Source organism: Hyaena hyaena, unplaced genomic scaffold (assembly GCF_003009895.1).
Source record: "Hyaena hyaena isolate Hyena2069 unplaced genomic scaffold, ASM300989v1 scaffold_368, whole genome shotgun sequence".
Lineage (NCBI taxonomy): Eukaryota > Metazoa > Chordata > Mammalia > Carnivora > Hyaenidae > Hyaena > Hyaena hyaena.
This window is the reverse complement of record NW_024080989.1, coordinates 919,669-940,937: the sequence shown is the minus strand read 5'-3', so window position 1 is coordinate 940,937 and position 21,269 is coordinate 919,669. Positions and strand designations below refer to the sequence as shown.

General features: G+C 47.7%; 1 protein-coding gene across 4 annotated transcripts in view; it reads left to right on the top strand.

Annotated features, from left to right (window-relative positions):
• The window catches only part of MICAL3 (microtubule associated monooxygenase, calponin and LIM domain containing 3), a 271,709-nt gene extending 264,557 nt beyond the window's left edge, over positions 1-7,152 (top strand). For all 4 annotated transcript variants that reach the window (XM_039249998.1, XM_039249995.1, XM_039249994.1 and 1 more), the window contains one exon: positions 33-7,152. In XM_039249998.1, the coding sequence (XP_039105929.1) occupies positions 33-217 (185 nt within the window). In that variant the 3' untranslated portion in view covers positions 218-7,152. The remainder of the gene's footprint in view (positions 1-32) is intronic.
• The last annotated feature ends 14,117 nt before the right edge of the window (positions 7,153-21,269 follow it).

Here is a 21,269-nt window from a genome sequence, read left to right as displayed (position 1 = left end):
CTGTAGACCTAATGTCTTTGGCCACTGCCCAGATCACCTGAAGACCGACGAGGAGCTGTCAGAGGAGAAGAAGATCTTGAACGAGATGCTAGAGGTGGTGGAGCAGAGAGATGCTCTCGTGGCCCTGCTAGAGGAGCAGAGGCTCCGGGAAAAAGAGGAGGACAAAGACTTGGAGGCCGCCATGCTGTCCAAAGGCTTCAGCCTGAACTGGTCCTGAGCTCCGCCCGTGCTCTGGCTGGCTGGTCCGTGGCATCCACCTGACCCACGCTGGGTTCTCCCACACCTCCCAGATGCGAGATCGGAGAAGGCCTGGCACCCCCTGGGAGTTTACACTCAAATGTCTACGTGCCTCTTGAAAAGTGGGTCAGATGTCTGTGCTAGGGGGGAACCCCAGGCCAGGGTGATTATCTGAGATGGCTGAGCCCGGCTTCCTGCTCCAGAGAGAGAGGAACACAGAGCATTGGACACGTGATGCGGGAAAAGGAGAACCTGCACGCTCCCCGAGGACACACCGTGACTGGTGCCCCTCCTGCCACAGGAGGAGGAAGAGAAGGAAGCTGCTCCCTCTCTGGCAGAACCACAGCCGCCAGGGTGCACCTCCACGGAGCAGAGGGGGCGGCCATCCTCTTCATGCTCGCTGAAGCACCACCAAAGAAACGAAGAACACCCCCCGGGAGGCAAGATGTGAATCAAGACCTGGGAGGGGGGCCAGTGGCCAGCAGGTCAGCGCCTTCGCCGGCTTCGCAGGGGGACCTGAAGGCGGGCTGGCTCCGGAATTCATGATGCAAGTGAGGAGGACCCAGGAGGGGTCTGCTCCCCGACACCCCCGCACCACACACTGGACCACTGGTGGTCAAATGCCGCAGGCCTCTCTCTGGCTTTGGCCTGAGGCCTGTGGATTGCTGCATTCTGCTTTTAATTCACAACAATTTTGACACTGGAAAATACTGACTTTGGGGGACAGGATGAGGCCCGACATTTCAAGCCCCCACTTGACAGACAGGCGTTGTCACTGCTCAGCGCTTTGCGTCGGGGCAGGAGATTTTCTTTTTCCTTGACGTTTTTCCTGTGTTTGCACATTGAAATGAAGCTGACGACCTGGCAAGATGCTCAGCCGCTTCGGACCCTTTTTGTCAATTAACTTATTTTTTTAATACTTGAAAAGAAGTAACTTCATTTTTATATCTTTACTAGAGACACTGATCACGTGGCACCCGGTGTAGGTAGGAGTGACGGGCTGTCTGCTGCGTCCTACACAGTCCCATCCCAAACTGACTGAACGCTGTTACAGCCGTCTATTTATTAGCCTTCTCATCGTGTTGCTGACCCAGTTGGCATTAGGGAGCAGCTGAGACCCTCGTGCGGGTTCTTGGTTGTAGCTCTTCTGTCCCCTCCTGTACTTTGCGTCTGGCGCCTCCTCCGTCACCTAGCCTGCTCTCACTGTAATACCACACTTTTGTGTCTGCACCATTCATCTGTCAGGGGTACATTTCAGCACTGTTTGAGGCCAGGCCAAAGGCCACAGATGCCACTCGCCTCTCCTTATTGAACCCTGGCTCTGCAGAACCCATCTTTTCTCCTCTGGTTTGGTGCCAGGGTTTCACCCCCCACAGCACATTTTTTAAGTTTGGGGGTGAGCCCTTTTCCAGGCTGGCTGAGACAGTGTATGATGGGGCCTTGTAATCCATCTGGCTGATGCGAATTCCCCTCAGCCCAGCCTCAGGTCCCGCCAGACAGAGATGCAAGTGTTGTGGCACATGTTGGAATTTAGGTTGGTCTCTCACAGTTAACGCCACCCCAGACCTACTCTGCACCCGGATCTCCATGGCGAGGCAGGGGGTAATGAGCACCATGTAACCAGTTCCTTGAGCCAAACTGCTCACTTCTCATAGCTCAACCAGAGACTGGCCTTGTGCAGCTCTTGGAGCCATGGTGTGGGAAAATCTGGTGGCATAGAGCTTGTCCAGCCACACAATGGCATGTGGTCCACCCAGGGAGGATTCCTGTCAGGGCCAGACCGATCCAGAAGGGCCCTCCAGCAGAAGACTTCTGGTGGAGAGGGGCCAGTGTAGAGAGAACAGAGGCCTGGTGGCTCTTCAAGGCAGCCTAGATCAGAGTCCGTGCTGACCTTGGAACCTCCATGGGAAACCACACCACCATGCCTCAACTTGAACATCCATTCTTAGTACAAAGGAGCAAAGAACGTGTCTTACTCTTCACTTTTTCCAAAAGCTGCCATCTCTCTCCTGTGGAAATCCAGATGTGCTGCTAGCAACTGTCACAGCTCTGACTTCTTCACTTTCTGTTTCCAGATGAGGCAGAGTCTCCATTTTTATGCTTTTCTTAAAAAGGGAAAAGGGTGTTCTAGATTCGATCTTTAAACCTCAACCTTCCAGTAAAATTGGACTTGAGACAGGACCTTCATCGCCTGTGTGGCCTTGTCCCTAACCCTCTTCACCTCTCGAATGCCACCTTAACTAGCCAAGCCCCAAGAAAGCTGCCTGCATCCCTTATAGCTCCTGCTAATCCCAGAACAGGGAAACAGTTTACGAAGCGGCTGGTAAAGGATGTGGCCTAGGCAATGTGCTGTAAGTAGCTTAATGTAGCAGGAGCACCCGATGTTACCCTATGCCCTTGCTGCCGGCCAGTACCGGTCAGCCTTTTAACACTCCGCACTCTGCTGAAGCACACTGCTGCCTGCAGTTACTAGAAGGGGTACTGAAGACTCTGCAGAGAAGCTTCGGAAATCCACAAGCCTGCAAAGCGTTCCCCAGTTCTCCACCCGCCAGTGGTGTTACGACTTCAGGTTCTAGTAGTGCACCTTTTTTTTTTTTAAAGCTCCCATTTTATTACCACTAGTTTGCAGTTTATTTTAGTACCCTGGTGACATGCTGCATGAGATGTTTTCCACCTCTGGAAATGCATGCAGCTCCAGGCAGGTCTTCTTGCCGAAATTTAAGTCCCCTTGAAGACAGGGGACACAGAACATATATATAAATATACACACATTGACGTGTGTATGTATGTATGTATGAAATGTTAGAGTTTGAATGAGCCCAAACCTGAGGCCAATACAGGGGGCAACCAGTCCAGCACCACTAGAGGGAAGGTAGGAGACACCCCTACTCCTGAGTCTAAGGGACTCCATGTGGGGTTCTAACCTGCTCAGGTGACATATTTGGGCCTTTGCCTTCAAACTATCCTCCAGTTGCTTTTGACCAGCAATGATAGACTCTTCTTTATCCATTCAAAAGAGAAGACATTTTTCAGTGGGGCAGGAGGTAGAGAGTTTAAAGGAAAAAATTTGAAAGAATGATAATAACTGAGCTGCAAAGGGGAATGGGCCATTTTATGCGCAATAAACGTTTTTAAAAGAAATACAGAGTATTTCTTAAGTCATTTGACTGGACTTGGCAGTGAGCCAGGATGCATTTCCACATTCCACCACCTGCCCTTTCTTAGGGAGATGCTGTCCAAGCACATCATTTATGTCTGGCATATGTGTAGGTGTGTGTACAAGGTTGTTAAAGAACACAACTTTGTTTTTGTTTTTTTGTCCTTTTTTTTTTTAGTCCTTCATATTACCCTGGCTCAGCCCCCAACTGCTATCATTTGAGAAAATGCCTGAAACAATTTAATGTGATAAGAAGCTATTCTTCAAAACCAAGCCTCGATCCCCTCTTGAAGAGAAGGAGCATTGTTCTTTGAAAGAGAGATTCTTCAAGTCTGAGTGGTCTTGTGGCCCTGGCAGCCTTCTTTGCTTCTGTGCCTGCCTGATCTCTGTCCTTTGATACAGCTAACTAGGAAGCCCAGTGGAATGGGGTCTGCGGCCTCCAGGCCTAAACGATTTAGATGTGTCAGTGTCCCTGTGTACATTCAGCATAGGGCCTTGAAGAGATGATGTCCCCCTTCTTTGGACTGGAATCATCCCCAAGAGATTGAAGGGAATAATCCTGGCCAACTCTTCTCTCTCTACTACAAGAAGCCTCTTGGGCTAATCTTCAGATGAAGACACATTTCTGCTCTTGTCCCCTGCTTTGGTGTGTTAATCTATCAGGAGATAGCTGACTTTGTCATCACCCACAGAGCTAATCCCAAAGGTACAATGCTTCCCTCTGGAGCAGCAACAGCAGGGAGAGAAAAAATGGCACTAGATGGTTGGAGGTGAGCCTTGCCCAGCCTAGAGGTCACTGCCATGGAAGCTGGCTCCTAGAGCCTTTCAGCTTCATTGCCAGCTAGCCCAGAAAGAAGAAAGGGCCCTACCTTAGGGAGAAAAAAATTTAACCAGCTTGAGTGAATATCCTTGGCTGTGGCAAATGCCTATTGGGAGAGACTGGAGTTTGGTAGTCACCTGTGCTGATCCCAGTCACCTTTTGTTCCTTAGAGGGGCTTGCTTTCATTAGAGCTGGAAACAGGCAGGATTTGGCCTTATGTCACAACAGCCCCAGGTGGCAGGAAATGATGGCTGCTGTTTTGAGGCAGGGAACCAGAAAGGAAGGCTATGTAAGTGCACCTCAGAAACACATACCCCCTTTCCTTCCGAGAAACTACCACATCTTATGGGCTCTGTAATCCCTCCTGAAACCTTCTGGGAATCAGAGTGAAAAATGGTAAATGGAGAGAATGTACTGTTTTATCTTACCTTATGAGCTGGCCCATGCCCTGAAGGAGACTCCCTTCTCTCTGTTACCTGCTCAGAAGATCCCCTCCCAGCAACGCTCAGTGAAGAGGGTAAGAAACCATCCTCTGAGGTGGGTTATGTCCCACTGAAACATCAGCCCAGGGGCCAGAGCTGCCCCGCATATACTAAACCAAGGAGCCTATTAGACCAGGTGCCCAGGGTCACAAAGGCCTTTTACTGACACTCCCATATGGACCACCTGTTGCTGCCGAACTTCACCAGGTAGCATTTTGTGACAGCCCCACTCCTTGTGTCCTCTGCCCTGAGGTCTTATAGGCAGGACTTAAAACAAGGAAACTGGAGTCCCGGCTTCCGTGGGTAGGCCATGTGGGCTGGCTGCCTCTGCCTGAGAAGCCACCTTATTACCAAGACAGATATGGAAGAGGAAACTGCGTCTCATGATGTGTGCATATACACACGTGCACATGTGCACATGCATGCACACGCACCTTCCTTTCCATGCTCAGCATGTCCTTTCTGAACCAGAGTGTACCTCTAGCTCTAAAGTAGGCTGAGTATTGGACCCGGGAGGGTCCAACTGAGGGTCCAGGCCAAGGATCTTGTAACAGTAAACAGCCCAGCGCCTGGAGGACTACAGTTGTATTGAACGGTCTCCAAAGTAGGCAGCTAGAGCATCCCCAGATCCAGGGGAAGGGTCATTTGAGTGCCCAGTAAAAGTGTGGGGCTGCCTTGGACAACTTGTGAAATGAGAATGAGGTTGCCAGTGTCTGGTGAGGAATGTGAGTTGGGCGAGATTAAGGTTGGCATTCAGGCATGAAACTCATTCCTGCCTCTTCCCTGACTTTAGAGGAAGCCTTAGGCCTATCACTTAACTGGTCAGTGCCTCCCTCCCTGGGATCCAACCCAGGAAGGATCCCTGAAAGGGATCCATGGAAGGGCAAAGCATTGAAGGGTTTGAGATTCTTGAATCAGGGCCTTTGTAGATGAGCAGACATCTTTCATTATGGTAACTAATGTTCACCGTGAAGAAACCTGAGAAGCACTGAGGGGAAGCAGTGCCAGCACCTCTAGGGTCTGGCTCCCTACTACCCAAGTTCATCTCAGATCTATCTGGTGAGCCAATGGAGTTGTGCATTCAATTTTAATTACTTAAAAAGCTGGGCTAAATCTTCGGTTTCCTCTCAGGAACTTAACTTACTCATGACAGGTCGCTGTAGATGGGCAGTGTTTTCTAGAAGCTTCATATGGGAAGCTGCTGGGTGCGTGCCTGAGGTTGGACGATGCTGAGCCTGAATCAGCACTCAGCACCTTACTAGGAACAAACCAGCACTCTCAGTTCAAGGGGACAACACCCCCGTCTTTACCCTCCGGTCTCGTTCTACAGCCACTAGCCACCAGCCACCTCCACTTTCATCTCGAGGCAGCTACACCAGTCACTGGGGACATCCTGGGTCCCCAGTCCCCCGGGGTCATTACCAAGGAGAAGGGGTTCATCCAAGTGAAGGCTAGGGTGTATTAGCGTTACGGTGCTGATCAAAAGCCAAACATGCAACACAGGCAACTAGCACAGCAAGTGACAAGAAAAAATGAGTTTCTTGGTAGAGAAGCCTGGATGGATACCCAGCATCTGGTGCTGTGGCCTTCAGGTCGTCTCCCTAAGAGTTTGAATGCCAGGTCTTTCCTGTAGGAGAAAAAAACCAAGAAGCACCTAACAGCTGAAGCCCTCTCCCCAGCTGCATTTTATTTAGTGTTTTTTAAAATGTTTGTAAAGAATTAAGTACCATTTTTAAAATGTAAGCAGGGCCAGACTTACTTAGTACCAGCCTTCATATTGGGACAGAATACTGTTTCTGGCCCTAGAATTAATGTTTTCAGTCTTCATCACATTGTTCTTAAAATCACCTGTGAAAATCTGGTTGGGGAAGCAGGAGGGTGAGGCTGGAAGGTGCTGGCCCTGGGTTAGCACTTGGTGCCTTATACCAGTTTGGGAACAAACCAGCACTTAGCTCGGCCGGTGGGGGTTGGGAGGACACCCCATTCTTTTCCCTCCTGCTTCATCTACAGCCCAGGGGATCCAGAATTGGTAGAGCCTTAACTCCTGAGGGGTGGTCACCCCAGAGTGTCTCTTCTGAATGAATCACCCCAACATGGCCTTGGCCCCTGCATCCTGGAAGATGCAGAGAGCGGCCCCAGGACCTCCTATGGGAAGATATTTGGAAGAAGCATCAAGGACAGATTTTTCTGAAGCACCATGCCTGAGGAGAGTGGGTAGAGGGTATGCCCGCTGTGCTGACTGCAGCGGTTGACATTAAATGTAAAATAAGTTCATGCCTATGTATGTGAAGAGCCCCGCAGACCCTGTTCATGACTTTTGGAGTCATTAGTGGGAAGGAAAGAGGGAAACAAATAGTAACTTTTCAGTTTGCTGTAGCAGGGTGCACACTTACCCTCTGGCTGTTTGCACTCCTTCTGTGGGCAACAACCAAAATAAAGTCAGTCATTATTTTTTCCTTCTGTGTGGAAGAGGATCATTTCTCCCCTCAAGCAGGTTCACACCCCCATTAGGGCTGGGATGTGCCCGTAAAACCAAGGGGTCTGAGGATGCCTTCCCTCCTTGAGGCACCAGGACCACCTGCCCACCCAGGCTGGCCTTCAGCAGGGCAGGTGCCCGCGGGGGTGGGTGAGCCGTGTCCCTGCTTGTTACTCATGGCTCCTTCCACTTGTCCCCTGCTCCAGGCCTTTCTACCTGCCCCCCCACAATTATGTGTGGATTGGGAAAAAAAAACAAAAACAAAACTCCTAGCTAGGAGAATATTCCTGCCTCTCATTCCCTTGATCTTACTATGTAAATCTTGAAAGAAAAGAATGGGCAGAAAATTTTTTCCTCACCAAGCCTTCTGCCCAGGCTGAGGACCCCCTCTCTCAGCATTTCCTCGTGCTTTTTCATCGGAGGGCGACCATGCGAAGTTGAGCTGTGGCACAGCTGTGGTGGCAGGTGCTTATGGAGGAAGGGAGAAGGGAGGATGAGGGGAATCTTAAGGGCAGTAAAAAGACCTGGACTTGGGGCGCCTGGGTGGCCCAGTCGGTTGAGCATCCGACTTCGGCTTAGGTCATGATCTAGCAATTCATGGGTTCGAGTCCCATGTTGGGCTCCGTGCTGACAGCTCAGAGCCTGGAGCCTGATTCTGATTCTGTGTCTCCCTCTCTTCTCTGCGCCTCCTTTGTTTATGTTGTCTCTCTCTCTCTTAAAAATAATTATTTTTTAAAAAAAAAAAAAAAAAATACATGGACTCAAAACCTAGCTATGTGATCAGGGATGAAAAACTAGGAATCTGTCCATTTCAAGCCAGGGCTGTGATAAGGTGTTTTTTTTTTACAGACCTGGGAGGAGGTCTTAACCAGCAGAATCCACTGAATGGCACTGGACAGAGTGCAGCCCACCAGAGCCCTTCAGAGTGCTGAGTAATGGCAGAGGGGCGGGTCTGCTGGCCTCTCCAGGTGGGAGTGTCCTGGCAGCCTGGCCCCCTTGTCCATCCAACCTGGGGACTGTGTACACTCCATTCTTACCTAGTCAAGAGTTGGAGTCCAGGGGGTGCCTGGCTGGCTCAGTCATTGGAGCATGCAACTCTTGACATCAAGGTTGTAAGTTCAAGCCCCACGATGGGTGTAGGGATTACTTTAAAAATAAACTCTTAAAAAAAAAATAAAAAAGACTTAGAGGCTGGTGAAGAACTTAATGGTTAAAGCAAATGGAAGCAACAGAAATGTCTGCCCTCTCAAGCCTCCCTCCTCATACCCCATACTTTCCTCTTCCCCGGAGAGGAATTCTCGCAGGACCCAGGGGGAAGGCAGAGAGACACAACCCCTCTCTGTGGGTCAGGCCTTGATAGCAGGAGGCAGAGACAGTTGCCCACCTCCATCCAGTGGGCTAGTGTGTGAAAAGGCGTGACAAGCCCTCCTCCAGCCGAGGTGGAGACTGAGCCCTGGACCCGGCAACTGAAGAGTGTTTCAACATAAACAGACGTGTCTGGGCCTTCTGGGCCTAGAACTGACCTTGGCTTTGAGAGCTGAGCACTAAGTTCAGCCGGTAAAAAGGGCCACTGCGTAGCACTGAAGCTGGTTTTCACCACACAGAGAACAGTGTCTGCAGGGCCCTTTCTGGGCAGTGCTTGGTTCCATGGATGTGTGTAGGTCCACTGCTTAAAACATTTCCCATCTTTTTTTCCCTCCAAGCCAAGACAGTGATCTCCCCTGTCCCCTCCCTTTTCCCTTCTACTCCTTTAAAGATGATCCCAAGCAAGAGTCCTATCCCCTTCTCTCCTTCACCCCCAACCAGAAGAAAATTCTGTATCCAAGGCCACTTGGCTGTGTGAAATGAGCACTGGACCAGGAATCAGCGATGAAAAACTAGGAATCTGTCAATTTCAGATCCTGGCATCTGGCTCAGCTTGGCCACCACCTGGCTGGCTGATCTTCAACATGGCTCCCCAGACCTGCTTTCTACCCTTGAGATGGGAAGGTAACATTCACTCTAGGTCCCATAAAGTGGTTGTGAGACCAAAAAGAGATCAGAGGTGTGGAGAGCTCTGAGTTTTGTGGTCACTATGCCTGTCCCTCTGTGGCTGCTGAGTCATGCAGTCACATGCCAGCCACCAGAGTCACACACAGATGCTCCCCTGAAGGTTGAACCCAGGACCCTGCCCACAAGCAGATGTGCTTCCTAGGAGGTGGAGGAGCTGCTCTGCCCCAGCGCCTGTGACAGGAACCAACATCAGCTGCTCAGTCTGGCGTCCAGGAAATTAGTGAAAACATCTGAAGTTCAGTGCAGCATTGCTAGGAAAGGAAGCCACAGGGTTGGGCTGGGTGTGGAGAAAGTCCAATATAAGAATAAAGAGCGAGAAACTTCGTGTAATGTAAGGCATGTGTCTTCTAGCTTTCATGCTCCCTCCCTGGAGTGTGTGGATTCACAGCACTGAGAGTCACGACCCTCCCCTCAAAGAACACAAAATCCCACATACAGCACTCACTGCTACGTGGCATTCTTGACCCATGCATCTTGAAGCAGAATTCTGGCCACTGGTTTTCCCTCTTCTCAACATCCCTCCTTCTGACAAACCACCATGTAAAACGTTCTAGCTAGTCATAGCCAGGCCCCCGACCCACTCCACTCCTGGATCCTCACTCCCTTCCCTGGCTTGGTAGGATTCAGCCAACTTCCAATGAGCTGACTTCAGGAAGGGCAGCAACAAAGCAAAGGAGAGCTTAGGGAGCACATGACCTGGCCAGCCCTGGTGGTTAAACAATGGAGGACCCAGCTCTTTGGCAGAGTCAGCCCATATCCCCCAGGAAATTCATGTCTGCCTCTTCCCCTGGAGCCCATTCTGATGAAAGCCAGACTCCAGGAGGGGACAATTCAGCCCCCTGAAAGCCACTCTGCCTTGATTCCCTGAATGGGAGCCTCAGTGACAACTGTCGGTTGTTCGTTCGATAGCAAGGTCCAGGGGAAGGGCTAAGGTAATACTGGAACTCCCAGACTGGTAAAGCCCAGCCGAAGGAACGGAGTGGAAGCTGGGTCAGAGTGGGCCTCTCTTCACCACTTCTCCCACACCATACCTGCTGACACATACTGGTCAGGGCTGAGAAAACCCTGCAAGGTTTCCATCTCTGACAGCTCACCTGTGCAGTATGAGTCATAATCACGGGTATGAACGTGAACTTTGCCTCACAGGCCAAGGTCTTGAAGGTAGCCATCTTCCCCTCTCCTCTAGCAGGAGTTGTTTGGTTTTTCTCTCTAGACCTTCCTGCCTTCCAAACCCACATGTCCTTAAAGACCCTGAGCCTAGACTCTGTGTTGATGGGAAAGAACATGGACATTTTCCTTCCCAGGCATCTTGTGTGCAGCTCTTGGCCCCTGCGTACACACTTCCAAGGACAGAGGAATCATGCCTCCAGGTAAACCATTCTTCCCTGTCCCATGGCACTTTCCACAGCTCTCCCTGGGCCTCCCACATTGGACTCTCTTACAGCAGCACCTTAATCCCTCCATTTGCTCCTGCATGTCAGCCCAGGGTCCACCAAAGATGATAAGCCCCTGGCTTGAGCCTTCTTCTGGATCCCACAGTAGAGTCCTGAGTCGGGCACAGAGCAGAAGCTCTGAGGTACTTACTCACGTGGGTCTGGAGAGTTATCAGGTAATAAGCCATCATGTTCTTCTGCCCTCTGTTAAAGTGGCTGTTGGTTCAGAAAACCTTGGAGGGCCCACATCTCCCTAGCCCCAACTCCTATCACAGAGGACACATTTATGGAGAGCTAGCTGCATACGTGGTACTCCGTGCAGTTATAGGGCCCATCTCCCCCGACACAAGATGTTATACTGTCACCTCCCGTTTATCACTCCAGGTCTTTGTTGTCAGATTCTATCCATGAGGTGAGGAGTGGGGATGTCCAGAATGGAAGGAGCCTTGATGTCAAACCTAAAGTAGGCCTGGGTGCATCACACTGGCTTTCATGAGCATTGTGAAGGGGGAAGGAAGTAGCACCTGTGGGCTCGCAGAAACTCTGACCAGAGAATGGCACGTTTGGAGAGGCTAGACATGGGGGTGCTTGTGGGAAGCGGGCACTAGAAGAAAGTAGAGCGTGAGCCCTTCTGCCATCCAGAGTCCCACCCCATGTGGACTTGTCTCTGGGGGAAGTCAGAGGCTTTATCTCCTGCAGTTTGACGGGACAAGATGCCATCAAAACAGAAGCAAGAAGTGACTTAATCAACACGCATGTACAGTATGCCAGGCACCAGGGACCAAATGCACCCAGGAAGCCACAGGCGTGTGCTCTCAGAGCTCAGTTGACAAGCCCCAGGTGGATCAGCCTGCCACTGCCTTCCTCCATCCCTTCAGTTTGCCAGGGCTAGGCCCCCTCTGAGGTCTCCTGAGAGCCCAGAGGTGATACTGGACACCAGCTCAATGAGAGACAGCGGGAGAAGAGGGTCATTATCAAGTCCACGTGTGTGGGGTACAAGCAACTGAGGGACGGATAGAGAGGGGCTATGGCGGCAGCTCGGAGGTGACAGGCAAGGAAGGGGACAGGGGTGCAAATAGGCAGCCCCTATCCTCTCCTTACTTCCTCTTCGTGCCCCTTCAGAAGCCCCAGCTACTGAGCTCCTCACTCCCAGCATCACCTCCCTGCACTCTGACCTCTGACCCCCAGCCAATCACCCTCAGCTGCACAGAGCTGATTGGGAGCCTCTGAGGGGATGCCAAGTAATGATAGTAATGGCAGCCGTTTACTGAGAACTTACTATTTTGACAGACACCATGCTTAAGACTTTTATATAGTTCCTATATTTAAAATACAACTTGGAAGCATATATTATCATTTTCTTTGATAGGCAGGAAATAGGAAGTCAAGAAACCCACTCTGGGGCCTCGGCTTGTGGGGAGCCAATAGCCAGCTTTCTTGGGGGTAGCTGCTGGCCTCCTTGCCTGCAAGCCCAGGAATGCCGATGACTTCACACCAGGTTTCTATGTATTCTGAGGACTTGCCTTGCTCATTCTGCCTAATGCCAAATACATTCTATTCCTCTTCTTTTCCATTTGGTAGGTAATAATTAGGGCACAATGTACCAGTTACTATATTCAGAGGCATTATTATCCCCGTTTTACTGATGAGAAAATTGAGCCTCAGAGCAATTAGGTACCATGCCCCGGGCCACAGAGCTGGTAAGGCCCAGAGCTGAAAAACCCAACTGCAAAGGCTGAGCTCTTAACCACTATGCTAAAGGCCTGCCGACCTCCCTCTGACCCCACCCCTGGGCAGCCTGCCCGGACCTCTCCAGTCCACACGCCCCCTCTTCCCTCTAAATCCCCCACTGCCTCTGGTCTAAGTCACGTGCTGACCCTTCAATGCATCTGCGTGTGTTGCAGAGTTCACTGCTGTCCCTTGTATCTGTGCTGTCCCCAGCCCAGCAAAGTTGACTACGAAGCTAAGCTGATGGTCCCTTCTAGCTTCCCCACTTGGCCTCTCCTCACTTTCTTCTCCCCAGCATCCCCTTCCTGACTCTCCATCAAAATCTTTCTTCTAGGAGAGCTCAGAAACTCGTTCATATTTTTAAAGAATAAAAACACATGAACACCTGAAGCAACCTTGAAAAAAAAGAGTAGGGGCATTGCCTTAATTAACTATAGTTAATTAACCTAATGCAAACCTAATGCAAAGCCATAATAATAAAAACCATGCAGTATGGGTAGAAGGACCAGCAGACTGACGGGTCCCTGAAAGGAGCATTCAGAGGGGCCATGGAAACTCAGATTGTGACTAAGGAGGCCCTATGAATCAATAGGAGAGATGAATTGTTTTTGCAGATGTTTGGCAAATGGTCTCACTGTATAGACAAAAGGAAAATAGTTTCTTGTGTAATACTACATCTGAAAATAAACTAGGGATGAATTAAAGACCAAAATTTTAAAAATGAAACCACACATTTATAAAATAGAAAAAATGTAAGAGAATATCTTTGTCCTATAGAGAAAAGACTTCTTTCCCTGCCCCCAGTTTTATTGAGGTATAATTGATTAAAACATTGTGGTAGTTTAAGATACAGAGCATAATGATTTGATACGTGTATATATTGTGACATGATCACCACTGTTTCTTTAACATCCATCATTTCACATAGTTACAATTTTTTGCTTGTGATGAAAACTAAGATCTACTCTCTTAGCAACTTTCAAATATACAATACAGTGTTGTTAACTCGAGTCGCCATGCTGTACATGACATTCCCCAGGACTTACATATCTTATAACTAGAAGTTTGTACCTTTTGACCCTCTTTACCCATTTCACCCAACCCTGACCTCCCTGCGTCTGTTTCTGTGAGTTCAGATTTTGGGGTTTTTTTAGATTCCACATGTAAGTAAGATCATACAGTATTTGTCTTTGTCTGATTCATCTCACTTAGCATAATGCCCTCAAAAAAGTTCATCCATGTTGTTGGAAACAGCAGGATTTTATTTTTTTTTATGGCGATTAATAGTCCAGTGTGTGTGTGTCACATTTTCTTTATCCATTCAACTGTCAGTGAATACTTAGATGTTTTTATGTCTTGGCTATTGAACACGGGGGTGCAGATATCCCTTTGTGATAGTGATTTCATTCCCTTTGGATAATAACCAGAATTGGGATTGCTAGATCATAGAGTAGTTGTATTTTTAATGTTTTAAAATTTCCTTTATTTATTTTTTTTTAGAGAGAGCACGTGAGCAGAGAAGAGGTGCAGAAGGAGAGAGAGAGAGAAAATCTCAAGCAGACTCCACACTCAGCGAGGAGCCAGACCGACGGCTCAATCCCAGGACCCTGGGATCATGACCTGAGGTGAAATCAAGAGTCAGATGCTAAAAAAAAAAAAAAAGAGGTAGATGCTTAACCAACTGAGCCACCCAGGCACCCCCTATTTTTAATTAAAAAAAATTTTTTTAATGTTTACTTATTTTTGAGAGACAGAGCATGAGCAGGGGAGGAGCAGAGAGAGGGAGACACAGAATCTGAAGCAGCCTCCAGGTTCTGAGCCCGATGCGGGGCTCAAACCCACAAATCATGAGACCATGACCTGAGCAGAAGTCAGACACTTAACTGACCGAGCCAGTCAGGCGCCCCAATTTTTTTGAGGAACGTCCATACTGTTTTCTATAATGGCTGTATTCCCACTGATAGTGCACGAGGGTTCCCTTTTCTGCACATCCTAGACAGTATTTATCTCTTGTCTTTTTGATAACAATTCTGGCAGATGTGAGGTGATATTTCATTATAGTTTTGATTTGAATTACCCTGATGATTGGTGATGTTGAGCACTTTTTAATCTATCTGTTGGCCGTTTGTACATCTTCTTTGGAAAAATGGCTAACTTCCTCTGCCCGTTTTAAAATTAGATTGTTTATGGGTATGAGTTCATTATGTTTTTTGGATAGTAATCCCTAATCAGATATATGATTTGCAGATATTTTCTCTCATTCTGTGGGCTGCCTTTTCATTTTGTTAATGATTTCCTTTGCTCTGCGGAAGTTTTTCAGTTTGATGTAGTCCCACTTACTTTTTTTTTTTTTTTTTTTCTTTAGTTGCCTTTGCTTTCCATATCAAATACAAAAAGTCATTGCCAAGATCAATGCCAACATACTTCCTATGTTTTCTTCTAGGAATTTTATGGTTTCAGGCCTTACATTCAAGTCTTCAATCCAGTTTTAGTTGATAAATATCAACGAAAGTGCATGGAGTAAGATAGGGATCCATTTTCACTCTCTTTCATATAGAAATACATGTGAAAATTCTCTTTCATGTGGAAATAAATTTTTTAAATTTTTTCTCAAGAGAAAGAGCATGCACAAGCAGGGGAGAGGGGAAAGAGGAGAAGGAGAGAGAGAGAGAGAGAGAGAGAGAGAGACAGAGAATCTTAAGCAGTCTCCACATTCAGCACAGAGCCCCTGCAATCATGACCTGAGCCAAAATTACGTCAAACACTCAAATAACTGAGCTACCCAGGCACCCCAGTTTTCCCTATACTTTTAATTCCCTACACTTTTTATTATGTTTTCCTCATTGAGTACTCTTGACTCTTTTGTTGAAATTTAATTGATCATGTATGTGTGAATTTATTTCTGGGCTCTCCTTTCTGTTCCATCAATCTGTGTGTCTTTATGCAAATATCACATACTATTTCAATTACTGTAGCTTTGTAATATAGTTTGAAATCAGGAAGCATGATGCTTCCAGCTTTGTTCTTCTTTCTCAAGATTGCTTTGACTAATCAGGGTCTTTTGTGGTTCCATACAAATTTTGGGATTGTTTTTTCTATTTCTATAAAAAAATACCATTGGAAAGGCACCTGAGTGGCTTAGTCGGTAACCAGCTCTTGATTTCAGCTCAGGTCATGATCTCACGTTTGTGAGTTTGAGCCCCACATCAGGCTCTGTGCTGCCAGTGCAAAGCCTGCTTGGGATTTTCTCTCTCCTTCTGTCTCTGCCACTCCCCTGCTCACTTTCTCTCTCCAAATAAATAAGTAAACCTAAAAGAATAAAAAATAATTAAGGAATCTACTCTTGAAATCATTGTTGCACTATATACTAGTTAAATTGGATGTAAATTTAAAATAATAATTAATTAATAATAAAAGATTTTAAAAATGCCATTGGAATTTTGGTAGGGATCACATTGAATTTGTAGATCGCTTTGGTTAGTGTGGCCATTTTTAAAATATTAATTTTTCTTTTCTTTTTTAAAATTTATTTATTTATTTTAAATGTTTTATTTATTTTTGAGAGAGAGAGACAGCATGAGCAGGGGAGGGTCAGAGAGAGAGGGAGACACAGAATCTGAAACAGGCTCCAGGCTCTGAGCTAGCTGTCAGCACAGAGCCTGACACGGGGCTCGAACCCATGAGCCGTCAGATCATGACCTGAGCCGAAGTTGGACGCTTAACTGACTGAGCCACCCAGGCGCCCCAAAATATTTATTTATTTTTGAGAGAGAGACAGAGACAAAGACAGCACAAGCTGGGGAGGGGCAGAGCGAGAGGGAGACACACAATCTGAAGCAGGCTCCAGGCTCAAGGCTCTAAGCACAGAGCCTTGCTCAGGGCTCAAACTCAGAACTACAAGATCATGACCTGAGCCGAAGTTGGACGCTCAACTGACTGAGCCACCCAGGTGTTCCAATAATAATTTTTCTAATCCATGACCATAGAATATCTTTCCATTTATTTGTGCCTTTTTCAATTTCTTTCATCAGTGTTCTATAGTTTCAGAGTATAGATCTTTTACTCCTTGGTTAAACTTATTCCTAGGTATTTTATCTCATGTTTTTACATTCTCAAAATGTAAAAAATCAAACTACAAATTTAAACAATAGAAAAAATTTGGAGATTATCTTTGTGACCTATGGAAAAAGGGACTTCTTAAATTATGCTTCAAAAGCACAGACTATTGGGGCAACTGGGTGGCTCAGTCATTTGAGCATTTGACTCTTGATTTCAGCTCAGGCCATGATCCCAGGGTCATGAGATCAAACCCCTGCTTAACATTCATTCTGTCTCAGAGCATCTGGGTGGCTCAGTTGGTTAAGCATCTGACTTCAGCTCAGGTTATGATCTACGGTTTGTGGGTTTGAGGCCCGTGTGGGGCTCTGTGCAGACAGCTCAGAGCCTGGAGCCTGCTTTGGATTCTGTCCCTCTCTCTCTGTTCCTCTCCCCCTTGCTCTCTGTCTCTATCTCTCAAAAATAAATAAACGTAAAAAAAAATCTATTAAAGCAGCGCCTGGGTGGCTCAGTCAGTTAAATATCCAACTTCGGCTCAGGTCATGAGGTCGCAGTTTGTGAGTTCAAGCCCTGCATTGGGCTCTGTGCTGACACCTCAGAACCTTCAGATTCTATGTCTCCCCCTCTCCCTGCCTCTCCCACAGCTCATGCTCTGTCCCTCTCTGTCTCTCAATAATAGATAAAAACTTTAAAAAATGTTTTAAAATCTATTTTTAAAAAAGACTCATTCTCTCTCTCCCTCTGCCCCCTCCCCTGCTTGCACTTTCTCTATCTCTAAATTTAAATAAATAAATAATAGCACAGACTACAAGGGAAGAAATGGATGAATTTGAGAATTTTGTTTAATGCAGGCTACCACAGACAAAGTTAACAAGCCAAGAACAGATTGGAAGAAGATATTTTAATGTCCAAAAGGAATAAGGTGCCTAGTGTGTTGGCTATCTGAGGAACTCCTGCAAACTAAGGAAAGGACAAGAACCCAGTGGATAAATGGGCAAAGGAGTAAACAGGTAAATTACCTAGGAGCGTGGTAGAAGCAATGGTGCCCCCATCATATCTCCTCTTCCTGGGCATGCACGCGCGTGCACACACACACACACACACACACACAAAACGCCATTTCCTGGCTATTTCATCTGTAGCTATGTTGAGATCGTGACGTAGCACCCCCACAGGGGATGTGAGTGGGAAGGCTGTGCGGCTTCTGCTCTCAGGAGTGAGCTCTGCACCCTGCGTCTCTGCGTCTTTGCCAGTAGAAGTGAAGAACTCGTGACAGCAGAGAATTTAGGGAGGCCCAATACCACTCTCCCAGAGTCAGCTGTCACGTAGGCCTGTCAGAAACAGCTTGCAAGGAGGGCCTTCAGGGACTCAGGCCTGAGGAAAGCTCTGAATTTTTCTTAAAAAGGGTGAGCTTTGCTCTTGACCTTGGAGCAGGATAAGACAGGTGTGACCTCCTCAGGACCAGAAGCTCCTTCCTGTGGTAAGGAACACAGGCAGTAAAAGGGAAAGAACCCTGGGTCCCTCTGACTGGGTATAGGTGACTCACAGCTGCAGGTGGGTATGTTAGTTTACTGCATACCTGGTGGCTTAAACAACACAAACCAACTCTCTCACAATTCTAGAGTCTAGAAGTCTAAGATCAAGGTTTCTTCTGAGACCTCTCTCTTTGGCTTGTAGACAGCTGCCCTCTCCCTGCGTTTCCACATGGCCCTCACTCTGTGGGTATCTGTGTCCTAATTTCTTTCCATAAGGATACTAGCCCTATTGGATTAGTGCATACCAATGCCCTCACTTCACCTTAACTACCTTCTTAAAGAGCCTATCTCCAATACAGTCACATTCTGAGAGACTAGGACGTTAGAGCTTCAACATACGAATTTGAGGAGGACACAATCCAGCCCAACAATGGGTTTCAGAATGAATCATTTTCAAACAATATTCCTTAAAGATGTTTTTGAAAATCCATCCTCTTTCTGCTGCAATAAAGGGAACTTAGAAAGGGAGCTGGGGGAGGCACCTGGGTGGCTCAGTCGGTTAAGCATCTGACTTCAGCTCAGGTCATGATCTCGCAGTTCATGGGTTTGAGCCCCTTGTCAGGTTCTGTGCTGACAGCTCAGAGCCTGGACCTGCTTCAGATATTGTGTCTCCCTCTCTCTCTGCCCCTTAAGAAAAAAAAAAACCAAAAAAACCCAAAAAAACTTAAAAAAGAAAGGGGGTTGGGGTTTCAGAGGAAGAGCTGCCCAGCAGCCTGAAGCAATGGGGGGAAGCCTCAGGAAAAAGTGAAACCGAGGTCAGACTGCTTGCTTAGCCTCCTACACACTTTCAGCCAAAACCTCATTAGGGTTTGTGTTGTCTTCCTTACTAAGAGCCACATTCTCTCCGGTTTGTGTATTTACGGTTTTATTTTTGAATTAGGATATCACTTTTACATATGGTGAAGTTCACCTTTTAGTGTGGAATTCTGTGAGTTTTCACAAACGTATACAGTCCAGTAACAACCACTGCAATGAGGATATAGAAATAGTCCACCCTTTCTGCCTTCCCTTAGTGTCACTCCCCTTCTAGTGTCTGGACCCAGTGCTGTTTTCTGATCCTATAGTCTTGCCTTTTTGAGAAGCATCACATTCTCTGTTTTGTTTTTGTTTTGCCATTTTTTTTTTTTTTTTTTTTTTTAGAGAGAGAGCACACAACTGGTGGAAAAAGGTAGAGAGAATCTCAATCCTGACCTGGGGCTTGAACCCATGATCCTGGGATCATGACTTGAGCTGAAATTGAAAGTCAGAAGCTAAACCTACTGAGCCACCCAGGCACCCCTCACTCTCTTAATTTACAAACAATGCTTACAGATTTTAAAGGCTAATGCCTAAGGCACCTGGGTGGCTCAGTCAGGTGAGTGTCAGACTTCTGTCACTCTGACTTAAGATCTGTCAGGCCATGATCTTAAGGTTCGTGAGTTTTAGCCTTACATCAGGCTCTGTGCTGTCAGCTCAGAGCCCGCTTTGGATCCACTGCCAGCCCACCCCGCCCCTTCCCTGCTCACACACTCTCTTTCTCTAAAAAAAAAAAAAAAAAAAAGAAGGAAAAAGAAAGGAAGGAAGGAAGGAAGGAAGCAAGCAAGCAAGCAGGCCCACAGCCTAATAGAAGCAGAAAATGAGAACTGAGGGACTGAAGCAGAGAGAAGCTACCCTGACTGTAAAAAACTAAACAGGAGACACAAAGAATTTGGCAGAACTACGTCAGTGGCTCCCTACATTGTTTAGGGTAAAATCCCATGCCCTCACCTAGCCTGCTCTCAAGCCTCCTTGCTGTCCCCCGCACTTCCTTCCCTCACACTATACACCAGCTGCGTCGGGCTCCTTCCCATGACTGCACGGTTGCAGTAGATGTTTCCCGTGTCCAGAATGCTCCTCCTCCTCCTGTCACATCTGTTCCCTTCTTTGACTTTCAGGCATCAGGGGACCGAGCTCATCAGTCACCCATCAGTCCCTTGCAGTGCCCTGTTTAGTCTTCTGCACAGCACCTAATAGCACCTGATGATTTTCTTGTTGATATCGTCATTCCACCTGTTGGGTGCTCAGGAGTACCAAGCACTGTTTAGGGACCAAGTCAAGAGCAGGAATAGAACAAGTCCCTGTCCTCCTTGCGGAGCAGATCACTATGATATTTCAGGTTGTGACAGGCCCTGTGGAGGGAATGAAGCCAGGCCCAGGGAAAGCATCAGAGGCCATTGGGGTTGAGGGAGAATAATGAGGGGTTATTGGTAGGATTTGAGCTTAAAAGGGATGCAGTTCATATGGGACTTTGTAAGCTATTGAAAAGCCCTTGGGAAACCACAGAGGATATTAAAGAGTGCAGTGACACTATCTGACTTTTAAAAATTTTTTTTAATGTTTTATTTATTTCTGAGAGAGAGAGAGAGACTGCATGAGCAGGGGAGGGGGAGGGTCACAGAGAGAGGGAGACACAGAATCTGAAACAGGCTCCAGGCTCTGAGCTAGACTTCAGCACAGAGCCCGATGCGGGGCTCGAACCCACGAACCGTGAGACCATGACCTGAGCCGAAGTCGGATGCTTAACTGACTGAGCCACCCAGGCGCCCCTGACACCATCTGACTTTTATAAAAGGAGGATGCATGCAGGGAGTGCCTGCAAGGAGGCTATTGCAATGTTAGAGGGAGATGGTGGCTTGGATCAGGGAGCTGGTGGTGCAGGGGTGAGCCAGAGTGGGGCATGGAGCTGCTGGGATGTGCATAGACGGCTGGTGGGAGCGCAAGGTGGCACAGCCGCTCTGAAAAACTGGCTGTTTGTAGTAAAGTTGCACATTCCTCAAGCTGGGGACCCAGCAGTGCCACTCCTAGGGATTACGCTCCAGAGACTTGAAAACATCTGTACACGAAAAGGTCCATAGGACACCGTTCGTAGCAGTATTACCATGCCCACCATCTTTGGGGACATCATGGATCAGTGGGCAGAGGCACATCTTGTGAAGAGGGAGTAGAGCAGTGCCTTCCAGAGTCAGAGCAGCATTTCACAGCACAGGAGGCCATGCTTGTGAAGACGACTGGAGGCCTGGAAAAGATGAAATTATGTCTAGAATCCTGTTTAAGGAGCCAGAGAAGTACGTCATCCATTATTCAAGGTTTCACAGTCAGCAGTGGTGAAGGTAACCGGAGAGCTGACTAGTGTCAAGATGGGTTACTAGTTATTTGCATCGGTTAGAAGCTAACCTCCTCCTGAGCCTGGGAACTGCTTCTTGGGGAGCATAATGTGGTCTGACTGGTCCACATATCGAACGAGACACACGTTTACAGTCCTAGAAATGTACTTG